We start from the raw sequence: 16998 nt of genomic DNA, 5'->3' as shown, positions 1-16998 counted from the left end.
TCGTTAGCTAGCAGCTAGCTAATAGCACAACAACAGCCTAATGTCTGTATGATAAAAATACTGCATCGATAGATAAGAACAGTTTCTCCTCACCTGGCTGTCTCCTCCCGCTCAGTAGTTCTTCAGAGAAAGGCAGACGCAGAGGCCTGTCAGTGTCTGTTGTTTTTCATTACCTCTCTGCTTAAACAGCGACTCCGAGCTGAAGCAGAAACGATGCTTCAACGTTTTCTGTCATGTGACAAGTAGCAAGTCTACTCCACTTTATTCACCAAAAACGTTTTTTTTTTTTTTTTTTACCAAAAACTGATTTGTAATCTGGAACGTTTGCTACGTTGAGCTCCGCAGTTAGCCGCCTTATCTCACTGCGCGAGAGGCAACTGCGTCATTTGTCACGGGCAAAAGGTCAAAGGTAACAAGGTGACCGATGAGCTAATTATGTTGTACAAAAATAAATAAATTATTTTAGGGCTTAGAAAATAATACCAACAAAAAAAAATTGACCAAAAGGACACTTGGGGGCAAGGAGCAAAAGGGGCAGGTGCTCAAGCTGGAGGGAAACAAGTGGCTGGGGAGAGAAAGTCTGGGCCTCCCTACTTAGGCTGCTACCCCCGCGTCCCAACCCCGGATAAGCTGAGGGACGGATGAAAGGACGGACGACCACATGGAAGGCTGGCAAGGACAAATGGTTTAATGTCATCGACTCAGTGAGATTAGGTCCAGACTTACATTAAAATCTTTTTGTTTGAACCGTCTAGAGGCAGATTGCTGATTTCTCATTGTCCATTATTTCCCTGAAAGTCTTAGAGATCAACACCTTTTTTCCCGTAGGAAGCGTTAGATAGGTGGGTTTTACATTTAAACTTGTTTTCTGCATTCTCTTTGTTGTTGAATTATGAATTCTGACTTTAGCTGAGAAATGTCAGGGCTGCAGTACTGTCAGCATTATGGTTGGTTCTTATGCGACATGCTGAAGGTGTAATCTGTAGTCAATGGGTTACACTCCCCACTCTAATACATTTTATCTATTTATGGTTAATAGCTCTGTTATTTTCATGCTTTATAACCCTTTCCAGTCTGATAATGACCTTGTAGTTCATGTGCTCCTCAATAAGTTTAGTCTGAGGCATGATGTGTAGCTTATTGAGATATTTGAGCCTACTTCATGTTGTCAAACAGGTTCTACAAGTAATTTATTATTCCTACAGCTCTGGCCATTCTCAGACTTGGGTGTCATCTCTGCAGACCCCACACATACAGGACACCATCTGTTCACACTTCAGCCACACAACACCGTTTGCATAAACGGGCTGTCAGTGATGGATATAGATCATTTCATTTTTAATTTTTTGTGTCCTAAATACATGTATTAAATGTGTGTATGCTAAGAGTGTGTAGAGTCAACTTGCTCAAGCGCACAAACCTGAACAATGAAGCGGATTCTGATATATTTGACTTTCTGAAACGCTTTATAAGAAACAACACAGTACAACAAACACAACTGAAAACTTTATTAAACCAAAACTGTGGTCCAGTTTTTAATACTATTTTTTGGGGGGGAGTGGAGATTTAGACATCCCCCCTTTACATTCTCTCAACTCTTCAGAAAACACCATAAATAGCAAATCCAGCTCACGTCATCCCTTGTGCTCTGAACACTAAAACTGATCTGCATAGCTTTACAATTATATCCAATGTCAATGATATCATCAGTCTTATTGATCATTAGCACTCTGTCTCTTGATATAGTATAGTCAGTAAATTATTATGTTATGCAAGTGGAGCAACCATGATGTTACTTTTGGAATATTTGGAATATTCACCATTGATTTTCTTTACAGAGATAGAAATCTGCCTGGTAACAGACTTCAGGTGAAAACATTTGATGAGGTGTAATGTTGACAAAATACAAATGATAAAAAAGTGAGTCTCATAACCCATGAAAAGGTTTAGCTTGCATGCACTGAGGCCAGCTACAAAATCAAATCAAAATTGCTGATTTCCACTCTATTACTTAAAGATCATAGCATCCAGCTTCAACATTACAATAAAGTAACACCTTTTTAATAACCAAACATCATTTGAAACAAAACAAAATTCTTTAACACAAATAAAATTAAAAAAAATCACCCGTTGCAGTAGGCTTTAATGGTGAATTAAGGTCAAGTTTTCAGATTATTCTCAGCATAAGAGATCATTTTCCACCCAATGAGAGCAATGCAAGCACAGGGCATTAGGTCCCCAAGAGGCTGCAGTTCTCCTCCAATTAGAAATGTGCATCTGTTGTCGTTCCACTGACTGTGCTTAGGCACTGCCGTTTTTCCCCATCCAATGTCTCTATACTTGCAAAGGCACCAAGCAGCGCCAAGACATCCCTGCCTCCCCTGGAATGGACCGTGCATGTCAACGAAACAGAGACTCTCAGACGCTGGGCTGCTGACACTGCGCACAGCTACGTACTGTCCTCTGTCTGTGAGTCTGGACCTGCACCGTGCATCTGGTGAGGCCGTAGGTGTGGAGCAGCAGGTGGCGCGCCTTGGCCTGGACGTCTTCCCAGTTGTTGGCACTAGAGGGAGCTGTGAACACAGGGGTGTACATGATCACAGCTGGCTCAGCCGTGGATTTTATGTTTCGAGAAAGTGATTTCAAAATAGTCAGTCTTCTGCAGTGTAAAATACCTCATGCTAGATTACCATGTTAAGTGAAAATCTTTAGAGACCAAGAGGTTAGATAAGTCAACTTTGCGTTCCAAGCTAATTATAGTTTCATTGTTGGGAACAGAGTATAAGGAGTCTCACACAGACTCATTCCCTCACTTTATTTTTAGCTTATCCAGACCAAATGACAAGAATAGTCATGCCACAGTTTGTTTTAACATATAAAAAACTTCTCTCCTAAACAACATATCTAACAATAGCTGAATCCACAGAATACCTTCACAACAAAAACAACTGTTACCGCTGGAGGTATTCTGATGATTCAGTTGTTGTAGAATAATGTTGCACAGAAAGATAAGCTGGAACAAAAGAAAAGCCTGTTCTTGTTAAAAGTGTCATTCTGGTCGATCCAGCATGTGGCCCCTGTACAACAATAATCACTTCCACTCCTGACGTCTACTTGAGTGTGCAAGACAGGGCTAAAAACGTTCTGCTGCACGGTGGGAGAAATAGAGCATCTATTTCTCCCACCTTTTTTTTTAAAAGATAATAGTGAAAAACTAAATTACTTTAAAGTTGAATCAGGATCTGCTAAATACCAAAGCAAGACTAGAAGATTATGAATGGTTTTGCTCCCAAATACCTCATGTACAAAGACCTGAGTGCGTTTCCGAATCAAAAGCAGCTTGCACTTAAACCGAGAATAATGGTGAACACAGACAAATCCAGATGAATGAAATGTTGTGAATCCAAATGAATTTCCTTTTATACAGCATCATGAAAAAGTTCCTCAATAGCAGGTATATTGTGTTTTCAAATTTTTGCCACACTTGAGAATATAATAGAGCATCAAACATATTTATTAGGGCAGGAATATATTTTCACAAGACTGTACATCTTAACCAGAGTGGAATTGAGGGAACACAAGACCATCCACAGCCATACAGGCAGATCCAAAAGGACTGACTTTGGTACAGCCAACTCATCTACTCTAAATATGCCAAAGCCATTAATGCTTCAAATATTTTCTTCACCACTTTGTGGATGCTTTAATATCCACTGCATACACATATGTGTGCACTTGTAGCTGCGCACAGTAAAAGTTTTCACACCATTACTGGTCAAACCAGTCAAGTTTTGCCAATAGAAACAAAATCATGAATAAGGCAGCCAGTGAGTTGCAGTGTGGTTGGTGCAGAGATGAAGTAACAGCGCCCTCTGCTGTCCAATCTGCAGCTAATGGAAAACTTTGACGTGTTCAACTAAAATATATCTCTCTCCTTCTTACACCCTTGTCCCTCAGTGGGGTCGGGAGGGGTAACTAAAATACATTCAGATGCAAATTGTAAAGTGCTTTAAGTGTTGGAGAGTGTGTGTGTGTCTTTCATCCATGAACCTGCTCGTTGTTGGATGAGACAGTGGAGAGACTTTTTAATGAGATGAAATAAGGAACATCAGATGGTCTGTTAACGGCTGAAGTTTACAGGGTTTTCTAAAGTGTTACATCTGATAACAGCATGTATCGGCACACTAAGCACCATTCCTGCTGTAAAAATCGAAATTGACATAATTGTTAAACCAAAGGCCAAAGATAAGACCAAACTCCAGAGGCTGACACATGACAACTTTACACAAAGCCTTTTGTCCTTTCAGGCCACTGACACTTCATCTATTGCCAAATCAGCAACCAATCTACATCAAGGAAAAATGTTGATAAAACAGAATCTGATTATATTCGGTACATATGCTGAGAAGATCTTTCCACTCTAGGTTACGGTTTCAATTTAAACAAAGGACTTTGATCTGCCATGCTGAAAAGTTAAACTGGAGCCAAATTGCCTGAAATCTGTCCATTTCATCCCGTCTTTATTGTAGATACTCACTGAGCTGCAAGTGCACCATCGCTGCGGTTTTGTCAGCCGTCAGAGCCCAGACATTCAGCTCGTCGACAGACTGGACGTCCTCCAGTTTCAGGAGGTCCTCTTTGATTCGCTGGGTGTCCAAATGTCTGGGAACACCTGCAGGACGAGAAAATGATCACCAGAGCTCCTGCTGTAACAGATTCATAAAAGCTAACCAAAGTAAGCTCGGGGAAAATGAATCTGGACTGACCTTCCAGGACTATGACTATCGTGTCTCGAATGATGCGGACTGTGGTGAAGAGGACCAGAACTGAGAAAATGTAGGTGCAGATGGGGTCCGCCAGCTTCAACTCCGGCTGTGAAGTCAGACATTTGTGTTGAGTAAAATCAGTTGTTTTGCAACTCACTGTTGCAATGTTTACATGCAGGTAAAGCTCAGCAAGAATGTCATCAAAAACTGAATTTATTCATTTAAGAAAAACTTCCTTAACATACAGTGATACAGTTGTAGCGCTGATATCTGTTAATTTTGATGATTATGGCAAATAGCAAATGAAATCCACTGAATTTTCTGAGACATTTACATTTCTGAAAGCTTGAATGACTGGCATTTAGGATTTTAAGAGGGTTTTAGGACTGCTATGGTTTAAATTCAAGGCCTGCACAAACGACCAGAAAGTTATCTAAGAACTTCAAAGCTTATGTGCTACATGTTTTTTGACAAGTGCCATGAAACTCTTGGACTTAGCTTGCCAGTAATACAACAGGCTTCATACTGATTATTGAAGAAACTTTTACTCGGTGTGAAAATCTGTTTTCATGCAAAACAGATGTAAACTTTTCTGCAATAAAAAAAACATGGTAGAAGATATTATAGAAACTTTATATTTATTTATTTACTAGGAATGTCAAATTCAAATATATGGAGGGTTCAACATAAAAAAATGCCTAGGCTGAAGGTCAAACAGAATATTTTGTTTTTCAGAAACAAAGAGACATTTTAAAGATGTTTTACATCAGAATTCAGAACAAAGTTTTTACTGCTTGAGTTTAAAACATGACATCATTAATCAAATTGTTATTTCTATCAAATAGAAATATAAAATTATTTTATCTATTAAGTAGATCCGAGCAGGAAAAGGGCAAAGGCCCCCTGTGACTTGATTGTGTGTTTTATCATCATTATTCCGAGAAACATTTGTTACTTACCCTTAGTCATTTCTAATGACAGCAGTTTTATTGAACGGTGTTTTATAGAGTCATAGTTAAATATGACTCTATATTTAATTATGACTTTTTTTATAGAGTCATGATTAAATATGACTATAAAAAATTTAATATGACTCTATAAAACACCATAGATCTCTGTTTTGCTTTTTAAGCCTCATGTTAAGTTACGGGTCAAATTGACCCATTTTAAAGCACAAACATTCTTTAAACATAGCTGAAAGTATTTTTTCTGCATGAAACTTTTTCTATTTGTCTTTATAGGTATAATCTACATATAAAATGTTTTACACATTAGCATCAAAAATTTTTAACCATTTTATTCTTCTTTAGGTTTACAAGCCATCTGATGATGTTAGAACGAGTGCGAGTTGTGTGAAATATGTAAAGTTTATTTGCACAAAGCGCTCTGTGATGACATGCCCCTCGTGTGCCGTGGAGATGACAAAGCTAAAGCATCTAGGTCATTTCCATCTATTCATTTCTGCGGCATTTCTGATTTTATTCCTTGCATAGTGTTTATCATCACAGCATGGTGGCATTATTTGTGGGCTATGAAGATTCACAAACATACATGCGCTGTGTTTATGTTCATGATATCTTATTTTGTTGTTGTTTGGTTCATTTCTGGTTCAAAAACAGTGGTTGAATAAAGTTTACTTTCAATACAAATTTTCATGACTCAGTGGTCTTGATTTTTAATCAGCGGGTCAATTTGACCCAGAACAGAATAGGTGTTATATAGATCACACCTTGAAAAAAATTCAAAATTGAATATATTAAAAAAAATCTAATTCAAGGATTTCTTTGTTTTTTTTGTGTTTAGGTTCTTTTAGTGGGCATAAAAAATTTTATATATATATATTTTTTTAGGAAAAACGAGTAAATTGTTGTCATTGATCCTTTATCTGTGAAAAGTAAAAATAAAAAAACACCAGTGCATAAATATTGATTTAAATGGTCTGTATAGGAGTTAATAATCAGATACAAAAATGTTTTGAAGAATTCCTTTTGGTTTCCAATTCCAATTCAAGTTTAAAGTGAATCAAGGAACAAATTGTTGACATGTTGGGTCAAACCTCCAGGTGAATCACAATCCTTCCTAACTATCCTAATCCCTAACAAAGCTTTCAAATACCTGATACTTTTTTAAAAATGACATCCCACTACTATAAAGCCACAGTCTCTGCTAGTTCTTGCACGGTCTGCTCCTGAAGGAGAGCGTCAGTGACCGTCAGCTGATTCTGCAGCCTCCAACATTGCATTCCTGTATTAAAACTTTCTATTGGTCTTGTATAGTATTCCTGTTTTGTGGGAAACTAAATTTTGCATTGGTAAACGGTGAGTTTACACATGAGACATAATAAGAAAGAATGTGCTTTTGTTTTTCCAAACATTTTTTGGTAACACTTTATTTGAAGGGGGGTGAATAAATTTGATATAAATTTGTTATAAAAGTATTACTGATTGCACTTTAAAAATTAGGTAACTTTGTGTTATTAAAGGCAAAGTTTAAACAGTAATGATTTCTTGGTTAATGTCAAGTTGTCATAACAAAGACATTTTGAACAATGTCAACTTTGTATTAAAAGTGTCATAATTTACCGAATGACACTTTATGACAACAGTCATAAATATTCATGAAGGCTTCTTCATGTTCATGACAGGTGTTATGTCATGTTTATGAAAGTGTCATGTCAGACTTATTCACCCCCCTTCAAATAAAGTGTTACCCTTTTTTTTTTTTTGCTCTGTGCATGAATCATGCATAATTAAACTAATGCATTAAAACCAGTTTTAGCTGACAATAAAAGCAGGAAGATGCATGCAGGCGTGTTATGGCTTGTTTGAGTTTGGGTTCATCAGCCACATCGCTGCTTGAATGCTGTTTGAGCAATATGTAAACAAGGACAGATGGATTAACAAAGAGGCTACAAACTAGGGCAACACGCCGTTACCTCATGAATGATGGATTGCACCATAATGTTGAAAACAGGCTAATTTCTTTGTGCTCACTGCTGTTAGAAAAGCTGTTAACTTTGCTATAAGAAAAGAAGTGAAAATAATCTGCAAAAGATTTTACATTATCCAAACTGTGACTTTAGGAGGAATATTGGAACTGGTGATTTCACCTTGAAGCGGACGACGTAAGCAGCTATGAGCACGCCGACGCTCTGGAGGAGATCTCCCAAAGCGTGGATGAAGGCCGCTCTAACGGCGAGGCTGCCACTCGGCCTCTGCTGACCCGACCCGGCTGAGTGTGAACCCGAGGGAGCAGCCGGACCGTGGGAATGACCGTGACCATGACCATGACCGTGACCATGAGAATGAAGGTGGCCGCCTTGGTTTAACAGAAAACCCATTCTGGAAAGACAAAGAGACATTAAATCACACATCTGACCAAATCACTAAAGCGCCGCAGTCGATCCTGTAGACTTCAGGTAAACATTAACTCAAAGATCAACACCTGGAGTCCGTGCAGTCAAGGCAGCATCACTTATGACTGAACTTACACATTTTTTCTCTATCTTATAGTTTTTTTTTTTTGTTATTGGTAAAAATGGCCATGCTTACATAAGATTAACCGCCACCCCTACGGCTGCAGTGATGAGCATGATATCCCCATCTATGTCAAAGTCCTGATGCACGGTCCTCAGGACGGCCTCGTACAGCAGGACGCCCGTCAGGATGTAGATGAGCAGCACACTGAGGACCGCCGACACCACCTCTACAACAACCACACACAATCAGATGTCAGCTCAGAAACACACGCTTACTTAAAGCTGAAGGGGAAAAAAAAGTCCAACTTAACCATCGTATACTTGTCTTTTAACAATGTTACAGTAACAGGTTAAAAAAAAAAGCAGAAATCCAGTTGCAACTTTCTCTTGCAACTCAATCTCACACAATGGCTTTAGATCAGAAACTGTGCCATCCAGCTTAACTTGCGTGTTTAATAATTTTTTTTTTAAATATACACATTTTTTATGAATTTTTCCATATTTTTCTCACATTTCTCATCATTTTAATTTTTTTCTTCGAGGAAATTAAACAGAAAACTGCTGTTGTACCACAAAAAAAAGAAGAACGGAGTAACATGAAAAACATTTTTAAAAAATCACCTTTACAATACTTCTACTAAAGAAATAATCTCGTTTGAAATTACTGAAACATTAAAAAGATATATCTGATGCAAAAACAGTAAGCGTCTTATGACTTTTTAAAATGTTTTCTTCCGTGAGAACCGAGTTTAAAATGAAGAAGTGATGTAATAAATTAAGGTTTAATGAGAAGCAGACAGAAAATCAAGTTGAACCGTTTCATCTTCAGCAGCTTCTTCATTTGTAGCTGCGGTGTCAAGGCTGTGGTTTTATTTTCCTGTTTTGTTTAAATCGTACTCACTATGTCGACAAAGGCATAAAGGATAAAGTCAACTCTTTTAAAGAAGTTTTTGAAGCATTTTCTATCATTTTAAAATGCTTTTGTGCCTTTAAGAATTTATCTTACTGCTGAAATTAGGAGGATGTGACTGAGTTTATGTGAGAAATGAATTTTCATTACTATTTTCCCGACATTAACACAAGTCTTTATAGTGTTTATACAACCTCAACTATTCAGGAAGTGTGTTGGCCTCCATTGTTATAGATGTTTATGACTCACAGGGCCATAAGCATTTGCGCATAAGATAAGAACACGATAGGATTCTTATCTGCCTTGAGAACAGCTGAAAATACACTTCTCCAAATGATTAATCAGCAGGAAAAGCAACATGAAATGCCACAGCGGGAGCAGCTACAAAAGGAAAGTGACAGAGAAAAAAAAACAAACCAAAAGCAGAGCAGCTTAGCTGCCTCTGCAACTCACCAAGGCGATGTAGTCCAAAGGTGAATCTCTTGGTGGGCGGCTTGTTGGAGAGCCACAGGGCCAGCAGAGAAAACAAAATACCAACCACATCCGCTAGCATGTGCACAGCATCAGTCATTATTGCTAAACTGTTCGACACATAACCACCTGGAAAAAGATGGAGGAAAATGAGAGCAATTAGAGTGAAAAATGTTTACATCTGGGTGTATAAAAATCATTTGTAAATGCTAACTTGAAACTTGAAAATCCTAACAGATTTGTTCCTGTTCAATATAATGGGAATTATTTTAAAGGTTTTCACACTAAACACAGTGAAAATAGGGCAAAAACTAATAAAATAATGCTGAATAGATTAAATCTAGCAAATGAGAAACATTTGAGATACTGTTAAATGCTAGTTGGGTTGAATTCAGTAAGAAGACCCGGAGGATAACAAGAAGGCGATGGCCAGTAGGGGATAAAAGAAAGAATTTACACAGAGAAAGACAGAAAAAGACAGGAAGAAAAAAATTGAGGATGGACAGAAGAGAGAACGGACACAAAGGCAAGACGCAATAAAAAGGAGAGAAAAAATAAAGAACGAGAGGGAGGATGGACAAAAAAGTAAGGTCAAGAAGAAGGAAGAAAGAGCAAAGGACAGATAAAAGGAGATGAGGAAGAAAGGAAATAAGGTCATGAAGGGGTTAGGACTGAGGTGTTGAGGACAGAAAGGAAAGTAGAAGGACACAACGAAGGACAGCTAACAGGACAAAAGGAAAACTGAAGGAAGTATGGAAATGGAGGAAGGACAGGGAGGGAGTTCCTGTATGGGAACCCGTCAAATACACACTGTGTACTGAAGTTAAAACACGACTGTCGCTACTGCATGGTGAGACAATTTTACATCTGATTTAAACAACAAATTAAAGTTCAAACTCAAGCATGTGACAGCAGTATGATAGTCTTTCATAAAGGTTCATGTTTGATGAAGATACTGAAGGCGGCTTTCCCAGCTAGTTTATTAGTTGTTGAAAAAGTAAACAAACACTAGATTAATTTCAAAGGTTGCTTACGGGAGATTTATCCCGGTTCACTGGGTTTAGTTTTCCAGGAATAAATCACTGTTTGACCGACAGCAATAAAAAAAAAACTCCAGTAACTCCAGGCAGCCCCATCATAATTACTGCGTAACAGATTGATACAAATTACTTCAGCAGAGCGCAAGAAGAACAAGATAAATGTTACAGAGATAACGTTGTTCTCTTGTTGCTGCATCTCATCTCTGCCCTCAACCCTGTGGGTCATAAGCAGGGTGAAAGTAGGGGGGTACTGCGTACCCCTAAAAGATTTAGCGGGGGTACACAGTACCTGTAAGAGAGGGGAGCGGCTGTCACTCTGCAGCAGTGAGTTCACCCACTAATCAGCCGTGACTGATTGGTTTTTCAAGAACAATCTAAAACATGACTTAATCAATTAATCAAGAGCTTTCCCCCCCCATTTCATATTGTTTCTGAACTCTTCATGCTTTGCTAGAGCAGCGGTGCAATACGTTGATAGCGGAAGGTTTTGAGTCGATGTCGGCATTAGGTGACAAACTGAATGTCGCCAGAACGCTGAGAGCAGCACGTCCTCTTCTGACTCCTTATCAAAAAGTTCATAACTTATGAACAACAAAAAAAGTCATCAAAACGTGTTCAAATTAATGACCCAACAAAAATAATAATCTCAGTAATTATTGTTTCAACAAGGTGTTGCGCAATTCTATGCGTTTCGGTTCCATTATCAAAATAACGAGCAGAGCAGGAGTTTAAAATCAACTAATCAACCACCGCTGTGTTCATGAGAGAATTAGTAATCGCAAAATAAATATCAAGCCTGAAAACCTATCGTAATGGACTAAATGTTTTAAACGTAATCTGTGCTCGGCTTGAGGAGCGAGAGGTTGCCACGGCAAAGGGTGTGCTTAAACGACAAAGAGAGAGAGAGTAAAAAGGTGCGAGTGGTTTTGAGTTGATCACCTGTTCAGTTATTTTAACTTTGTTAACCTTTGCTGTGACGCATCACAGCCACTGTAGTTTCTGAACGTTCAATAAATGACAAACTTGGACTAATTACCTCGTTCGTCTGCGAGTATACCACGTCATTCACAACAAACATCAAACACGGTAAATATGTTTCATTAAGTATTTAACAAACAAATGGCTTCTACCGCGATAATTACGTGAAATTAAAATGTCTAATTTAAAAATAATAGTTTTATTGCTCTCTGGCATCTTGCTTTGAGCTCAGAGTCTGAGACATTTTTCCTCTATTAAAAATATTTTGCTTCTTATTTAGTAAAAATATTTATGTTGACAATACTTTCTCCAAATCGATAACCTTTTTCAACCTTTATAGCTCCACTGTTGAAAATAAGGCTCTAACATTCACAAATAACATTGAAATAAAATCCAGTCCAACATCTGGTTTGAGGTGATTCCTCTGGAACCTGTTGGAAGAAAAATATCCCAACTTCAAAAGATGTGCTTTTAATTTAACCGAGCTCTGTGGTTCCTCCCATCAACATGAGAGTCAGGGTGAGGAGGAGCCATGTTAGGAAAAGAAGTGGAAGCTGGAGGATCTTCAGAACAAACGGGTCATGATGCTAAGCTACTGATTATCCCTCTGTCTGGACACAGGATCAATATAACCAGTTTAAAAGCTAAACTAAATGGTTATATGCCAGACATGGAAAACTAGGATGCACTCCATGCCATGATGTTCAGAATTTAGGTCTCATGGCATCTCAAGGTGTCAACATTGCAGCCAATGGGCTGAAGGAAATACAGCTCCATTTTGTAACAATGTAAGAACTACCAGCTTTTATCGCTTCACAAAAGAATTCATCAGCTCATAAACTCCAAAGCACACAAAGAAGCAATTGTGTGTATGTACAGGTCCTTCTCAAAAAATTAGCATATTGTGATAAAGTTAATTATTTTCCATAATAAAAATTAAACTGTCATATATTTTAGATTCATTGCACACCAACTGAAATATTTCAGGTCTTTTATTGTTTTAATACTGATGATTTTGGCATACAGCTCATGAAAACAAAAAAAAACCCTGTCTCAAAAAATTAGCATATCATGAAAACGTTCTCTGAACGAGCAGTTAACCTCATCATCTGAATCAACAAAGTAACTCTAAACACCTGCAAATGATACCTGAGGCTTTTAAAAAATCCCAGCCTGGTTCATTACTCAAAACCGCAATCATGGGTAAGACTGCTGACCTGACTGCTGTCCAGAAGGTCATCATTGACACCCTCAAGTAAGAGAGTAAGACAGAGAAGGACATTTCTGAACGAATAGCCTGTTCCCAGAGTGATGTATCAAGGCACCTCTGTGGGAAGGAAAAAATGTGGCAGAAAACGCTGCACAACGAGAAGAGGTGACCAGACCCTGAGGAAGATGGTGGAGAAGGGCCGGTTCCAGACCTTGGGGGACCTGCGGAAGCAGTGGACTGAGTCTGGAGTAGAAACATCCAGAGTCACCGTGCACAGGCGTGTGCAGGAAATGGGCTACAGGTGCTGCATTCCCCAGGTCAAGCCACTTTTGAACCAGAAACAGCGGCAGAAGCGCCTGACCTGGGCTACAGATAAGCAGCACTGGACTGTTGCTCAGTGGTCCAAAGTACTTAATTCGGATGAAAGAAAATTCGGAAATCAAGGTGCCAGAGTCTGGAGGAAGACCGGGGAGAAGAAAATGCCAAAAGGCCAGAAGTCCAGTGTCAAGTAGCCACAGTCAGTGATGGTCTGGGGAGCCATGTCAGCTGCTGGTGTTGGTCCACTGTGTTTTATCAAGGGCCGGGTCAATGCAGCAGCTATCAGGAGATTTTGGAGCCCTTCATGCTTCCATCTGCTGAAAAGCTTTATGGAGATGAAGATTGAATTTTTTAGCACGACCTGGCACCTGCTCACAGTGCCAAAACTACTGACCATGGTATTACTGTGCTCAATTGGCCTGCCAACTCTCCTGACCTGAACCCCATAGAGAATCTGTGGGATATTGTGAAGAGAAAGTTGAGAGACGCAAGACCCAAAACTCTGGATGAGCTTAAGGCCGCTATCGAAGCATCCTGGGCTCCATAACACCTGAGCAGTACCACAGGCTGATTGCCTCCATGCCGCATTGAAGGCTGCAAATGGATTCCTGACCAAATATTGAGTGTATAACTGAACATAATTATTTGAAGGTTGACTTTTTTGGTATTAAAACACTTTTCTTTTATTGGTCAGATGAAATATGCTAATTTTTGAGACAGGAATTTTGGGTTTTCATGAGCTGTTTGCCAAAATTATCAGTATTAAAACAATAAAAGACCTGAAATATTTCAGTTGGTGTGAATGAATCTAAAATATATGACAGTTTAATTTTTATCATTACATTATGGAAAATAATGAACTTTATCACAATATGCTAATTTTTTTAGAAGGGCCTGTATGTGTGTATATATATATATATATATATATATATATATATATATATATATATATATATATATATACTTTTGTCATAGTACCCCCAAGAATTTAAAACTACTTTCACCCCTGGTTATAAGTACATTTGTGGGCATGGGGGAAAAATATGGAGGACTCTTTAGGTATTTAAACCTTTTTAAGGGCACATTTGGAGACAAAGCAATAATTTCTTTTAGCACAGTAACCAGCATTACGTGAATATTGAAGGGTCCCAATATAATACTTTTGGTATGGTCATTAATCAGGCATTAGAAAAGGCACTAGAGTCAAACATTTTCCATTTCAAACATTTTACTGCTACAACTAAAAGTTTGTGCATTCGTATCCAGTTACCAGGAAATAAAAAAAATAGGAAGAATAACAGCGTTATTTCTCTATTTAAAAAGAATCATCACAAGAGCAAAACTAGTGAAATATCTAGCTTCTTGTTGTATACTGGTGCATTAGGCAAAAATAAAATGAAGTACAGAGTGTTAAAAAACTGAATTAACTTGATGGTCTTTGAAGTCAGAATATTTCCAGCATGTATGAAAAACTCTTCTACTTTGGCATAATTATTTAAAGGTGTTTTCCAGGCACATCGTTCCATTTTATAGCACAACCAAATAACGATGTGAATTTCAGACTTTAATAAATGTTACTTTTTAAATCCTGCTCTTTCTGAAACTCTGCCTTCAGGAAGCCATCACAGCATGGCTCCTCTATTAGCCCTTTTAAAAACGTTTCTACCAGAGCTCAGCTTCATCACCAGGTGTTTGCTAATTGCTGCTGACTAGTCTGAAGGAGCTAAGTGGTGGAGGCGCGGGGGAGGGCTGCTCTGCGAGGCGGAAGCTCAGAAGCTTGAAAACTGCAGCTCAGAGGAGGAGCTACACCTCAAAGAAGGCGGTGCTAGGCCCACCCAGGCGTTTTGCAAAGCCTAATGGTCGCCATGGAGATTAAAGGACTTCTCAAACACGCGTGAAAGAATCAAGGCGACACTCCAGGTGTGTTTTGATGAGGGAATAATGTCATAACATGATATACAGCTCACTCATCAATGAACCTTTGGTGTACTGTCAATGATAAAAAGTGCATAAACGTCCATGTATTTCCACGAGCTTCCATTTCGTGTAATATTTTTGATGCCGGCTGAGGGGTTGATGACTGCTTACATGACACGTCCAGGCATATCAAGTCATATTATGTCTATGTAATTGGAAACAGTGAGAATAGATGATGCATCTGCTTCATGAGGGAGTGTCTCGTTTCACAGTGGGATATTTTAACTACTAAGGGATGAGTGGGAGGGGGAGGGCTTGGGGCAGCACTGGTGAGACTCATCCCCACAGTGGGGCCAGCTGCTACTCTTAAGGCAGTTCACTTTCAACTGGGTGCATTTTCATATCTAGAGTTTGTTTAGTTACAGAGATAAACTTGAAGGATTTGCATACAAAAAGGAGGTGGTTAAACATGCAAATAGAAATCTGTTTAAGTATAAAAAGAAAAGAAAAAAAGACAAATAATGTTTTGATATTTTAGTCATTTGCATTGAAAGCCACCTTTCCATTGTGGTTCTTACCTATAATTTCCCCCGTCATGAACAGAAAGTACAGTATAGCTGCAATGATGAGCCTCTTCATCACCCTCCTGTGCCTGATCCTCTCCCTCTTCTTGTTGCAGTTGTCACATGGGTCCATGTTCAAACCAGGGCTGCCCAGAGTGGACGAGGAGTCCAACAGGGAGTCATCATCCTCTTCTTCATCTCCTCCAGCACCAGGCGGGACCACCACGGTGCTCACCGCCACCCCGTTGGACGGAGCCCCGGCCGAGTAGTCGGACATCTCTCCGGAGACGACCACCTTCAGCTTGTTGAACTTGGGGGCCTCGTCATCCTCCACCAGCTCGTCGGAGAAGTCAAAGGGAGCCGAGTCGCTGAGGTTCCAGTCGCTGCGGTCCCTCCTGAAGGCGGACCGCACCTTGCCGAAGAGCTTACCTCCTGACATGTTAAATGATTACCGGGGCTCAGTGTATCGATATCTCTGCGTTTAAGTCCCTGACCTCTTGGGCAATCATTAACATCTTTATAATGGAGCGCGATGGTAAAGCTGCATTTCGACTCCGACCTGACAAAAATGAAAGTGATGTCAAACACAGATAGGCGTTTCACGTTTGTACAACTGAGCAGTTCAAACAAACAAACAAAAAAAGGCAGTCGCTGTTTACTAAACGTCAATAAAAAACTTTTTTTTAAAAAATCTTTGTGCCTTAAACGCCTTCACGTGAGCAGAGAAAGTTCACCTGCCCTCATAAAAGCAGCACTGGCCAAACAGTAACAAGCTAGCAAACAGACGTTAGCTTTCCTGTCCCTTTCAGACTGAAGGGCAGCTCTTGTAATGTGATAGTTTGTTAAAAAACACTACAGAAAGACTTACTGATAAAAGAGTTTTCAGCAGGACCAACTTATTCCGCTGTCATGGTAGTAGTTGAGTAAACGCCACAGCCCTGGCACCTCCGCAATGAAACACAGGGAACTTTGCTTCTGTTCGGTTGATCATAGTCATGGGATTTCCGGATCTTTTCTGGGATCCATATCAATTGGCTAAGTTCACCGGAAAGAATTGTTATCGTGCTGAGTGGAATTCCCCGTTAGAGGTTAGTTTCCTCACGATTATGCTTCTTTAAAATTATAACATAGCGCGTTTATAGTCTTTTCAACCACTGAAAGTGTTTTTACACTTCAAGTCTGATGCTCAGAGTTCTCCAACTTCCGCAACAATTTAGGCCAAACTTGCTTGCATAAGTACTATTATAATTGTAATTATAATAATAATAATTATTATTATTATTTATTTATTTTATTTTTTATTTTTTTACCATAAATACAAAACTAGCTACACCTTTTCAGTATAAA

The 16998-nt window shown here is 39.0% G+C and overlaps 1 protein-coding gene across 1 annotated transcript; it reads right to left on the bottom strand.

Annotated features, from left to right (window-relative positions):
- Positions 1–1493: 1493 nt before the first annotated feature.
- Positions 1494–16763, bottom strand: slc30a4 (solute carrier family 30 member 4). Its single transcript, XM_008404613.3, has 8 exons — positions 16520–16763; positions 15667–16210; positions 9608–9754; positions 8318–8471; positions 7876–8107; positions 4767–4872; positions 4538–4672; positions 1494–2573 (listed from the first exon to the last, which is right to left on the bottom strand). The coding sequence occupies exons 2-8, from the start codon at positions 16088–16090 to the stop codon at positions 2419–2421; spliced, it is 1353 nt and encodes a 450-aa protein (XP_008402835.1). The 5' UTR covers positions 16091–16210; positions 16520–16763; the 3' UTR covers positions 1494–2418.
- Positions 16764–16998: the final 235 nt, after the last annotated feature.

The sequence above is a fragment of the Poecilia reticulata genome, chromosome 3 (genome assembly GCF_904066995.2).
Source record: "Poecilia reticulata chromosome 3, P_reticulata-male-v2, whole genome shotgun sequence".
NCBI classification, from domain to species: Eukaryota; Metazoa; Chordata; class Actinopteri; order Cyprinodontiformes; family Poeciliidae; genus Poecilia; species Poecilia reticulata.
Note: the sequence above shows the minus strand (reverse complement) of the source record. Positions and strands in the feature narration are given on the sequence as shown.

Excerpts from the sequence above, each read along its gene's own strand:
- slc30a4 (XM_008404613.3), bottom strand. The coding sequence starts at position 16,090 with ATGTCAGGAGGTAAGCTCTTCGGCAAGGTGCGGTCCGCCTTCAGGAGG. Across the intron at positions 8,472-9,607 it reads CTTTGGACTACATCGCCTTG|AGGTGGTGTCGGCGGTCCTC; the intron begins GTGAGTTGCAGA and ends TGGTTGTTGTAG. Across the intron at positions 4,873-7,875 it reads CTTACGTCGTCCGCTTCAAG|CCGGAGTTGAAGCTGGCGGA; the intron begins GTGAAATCACCA and ends CTGACTTCACAG.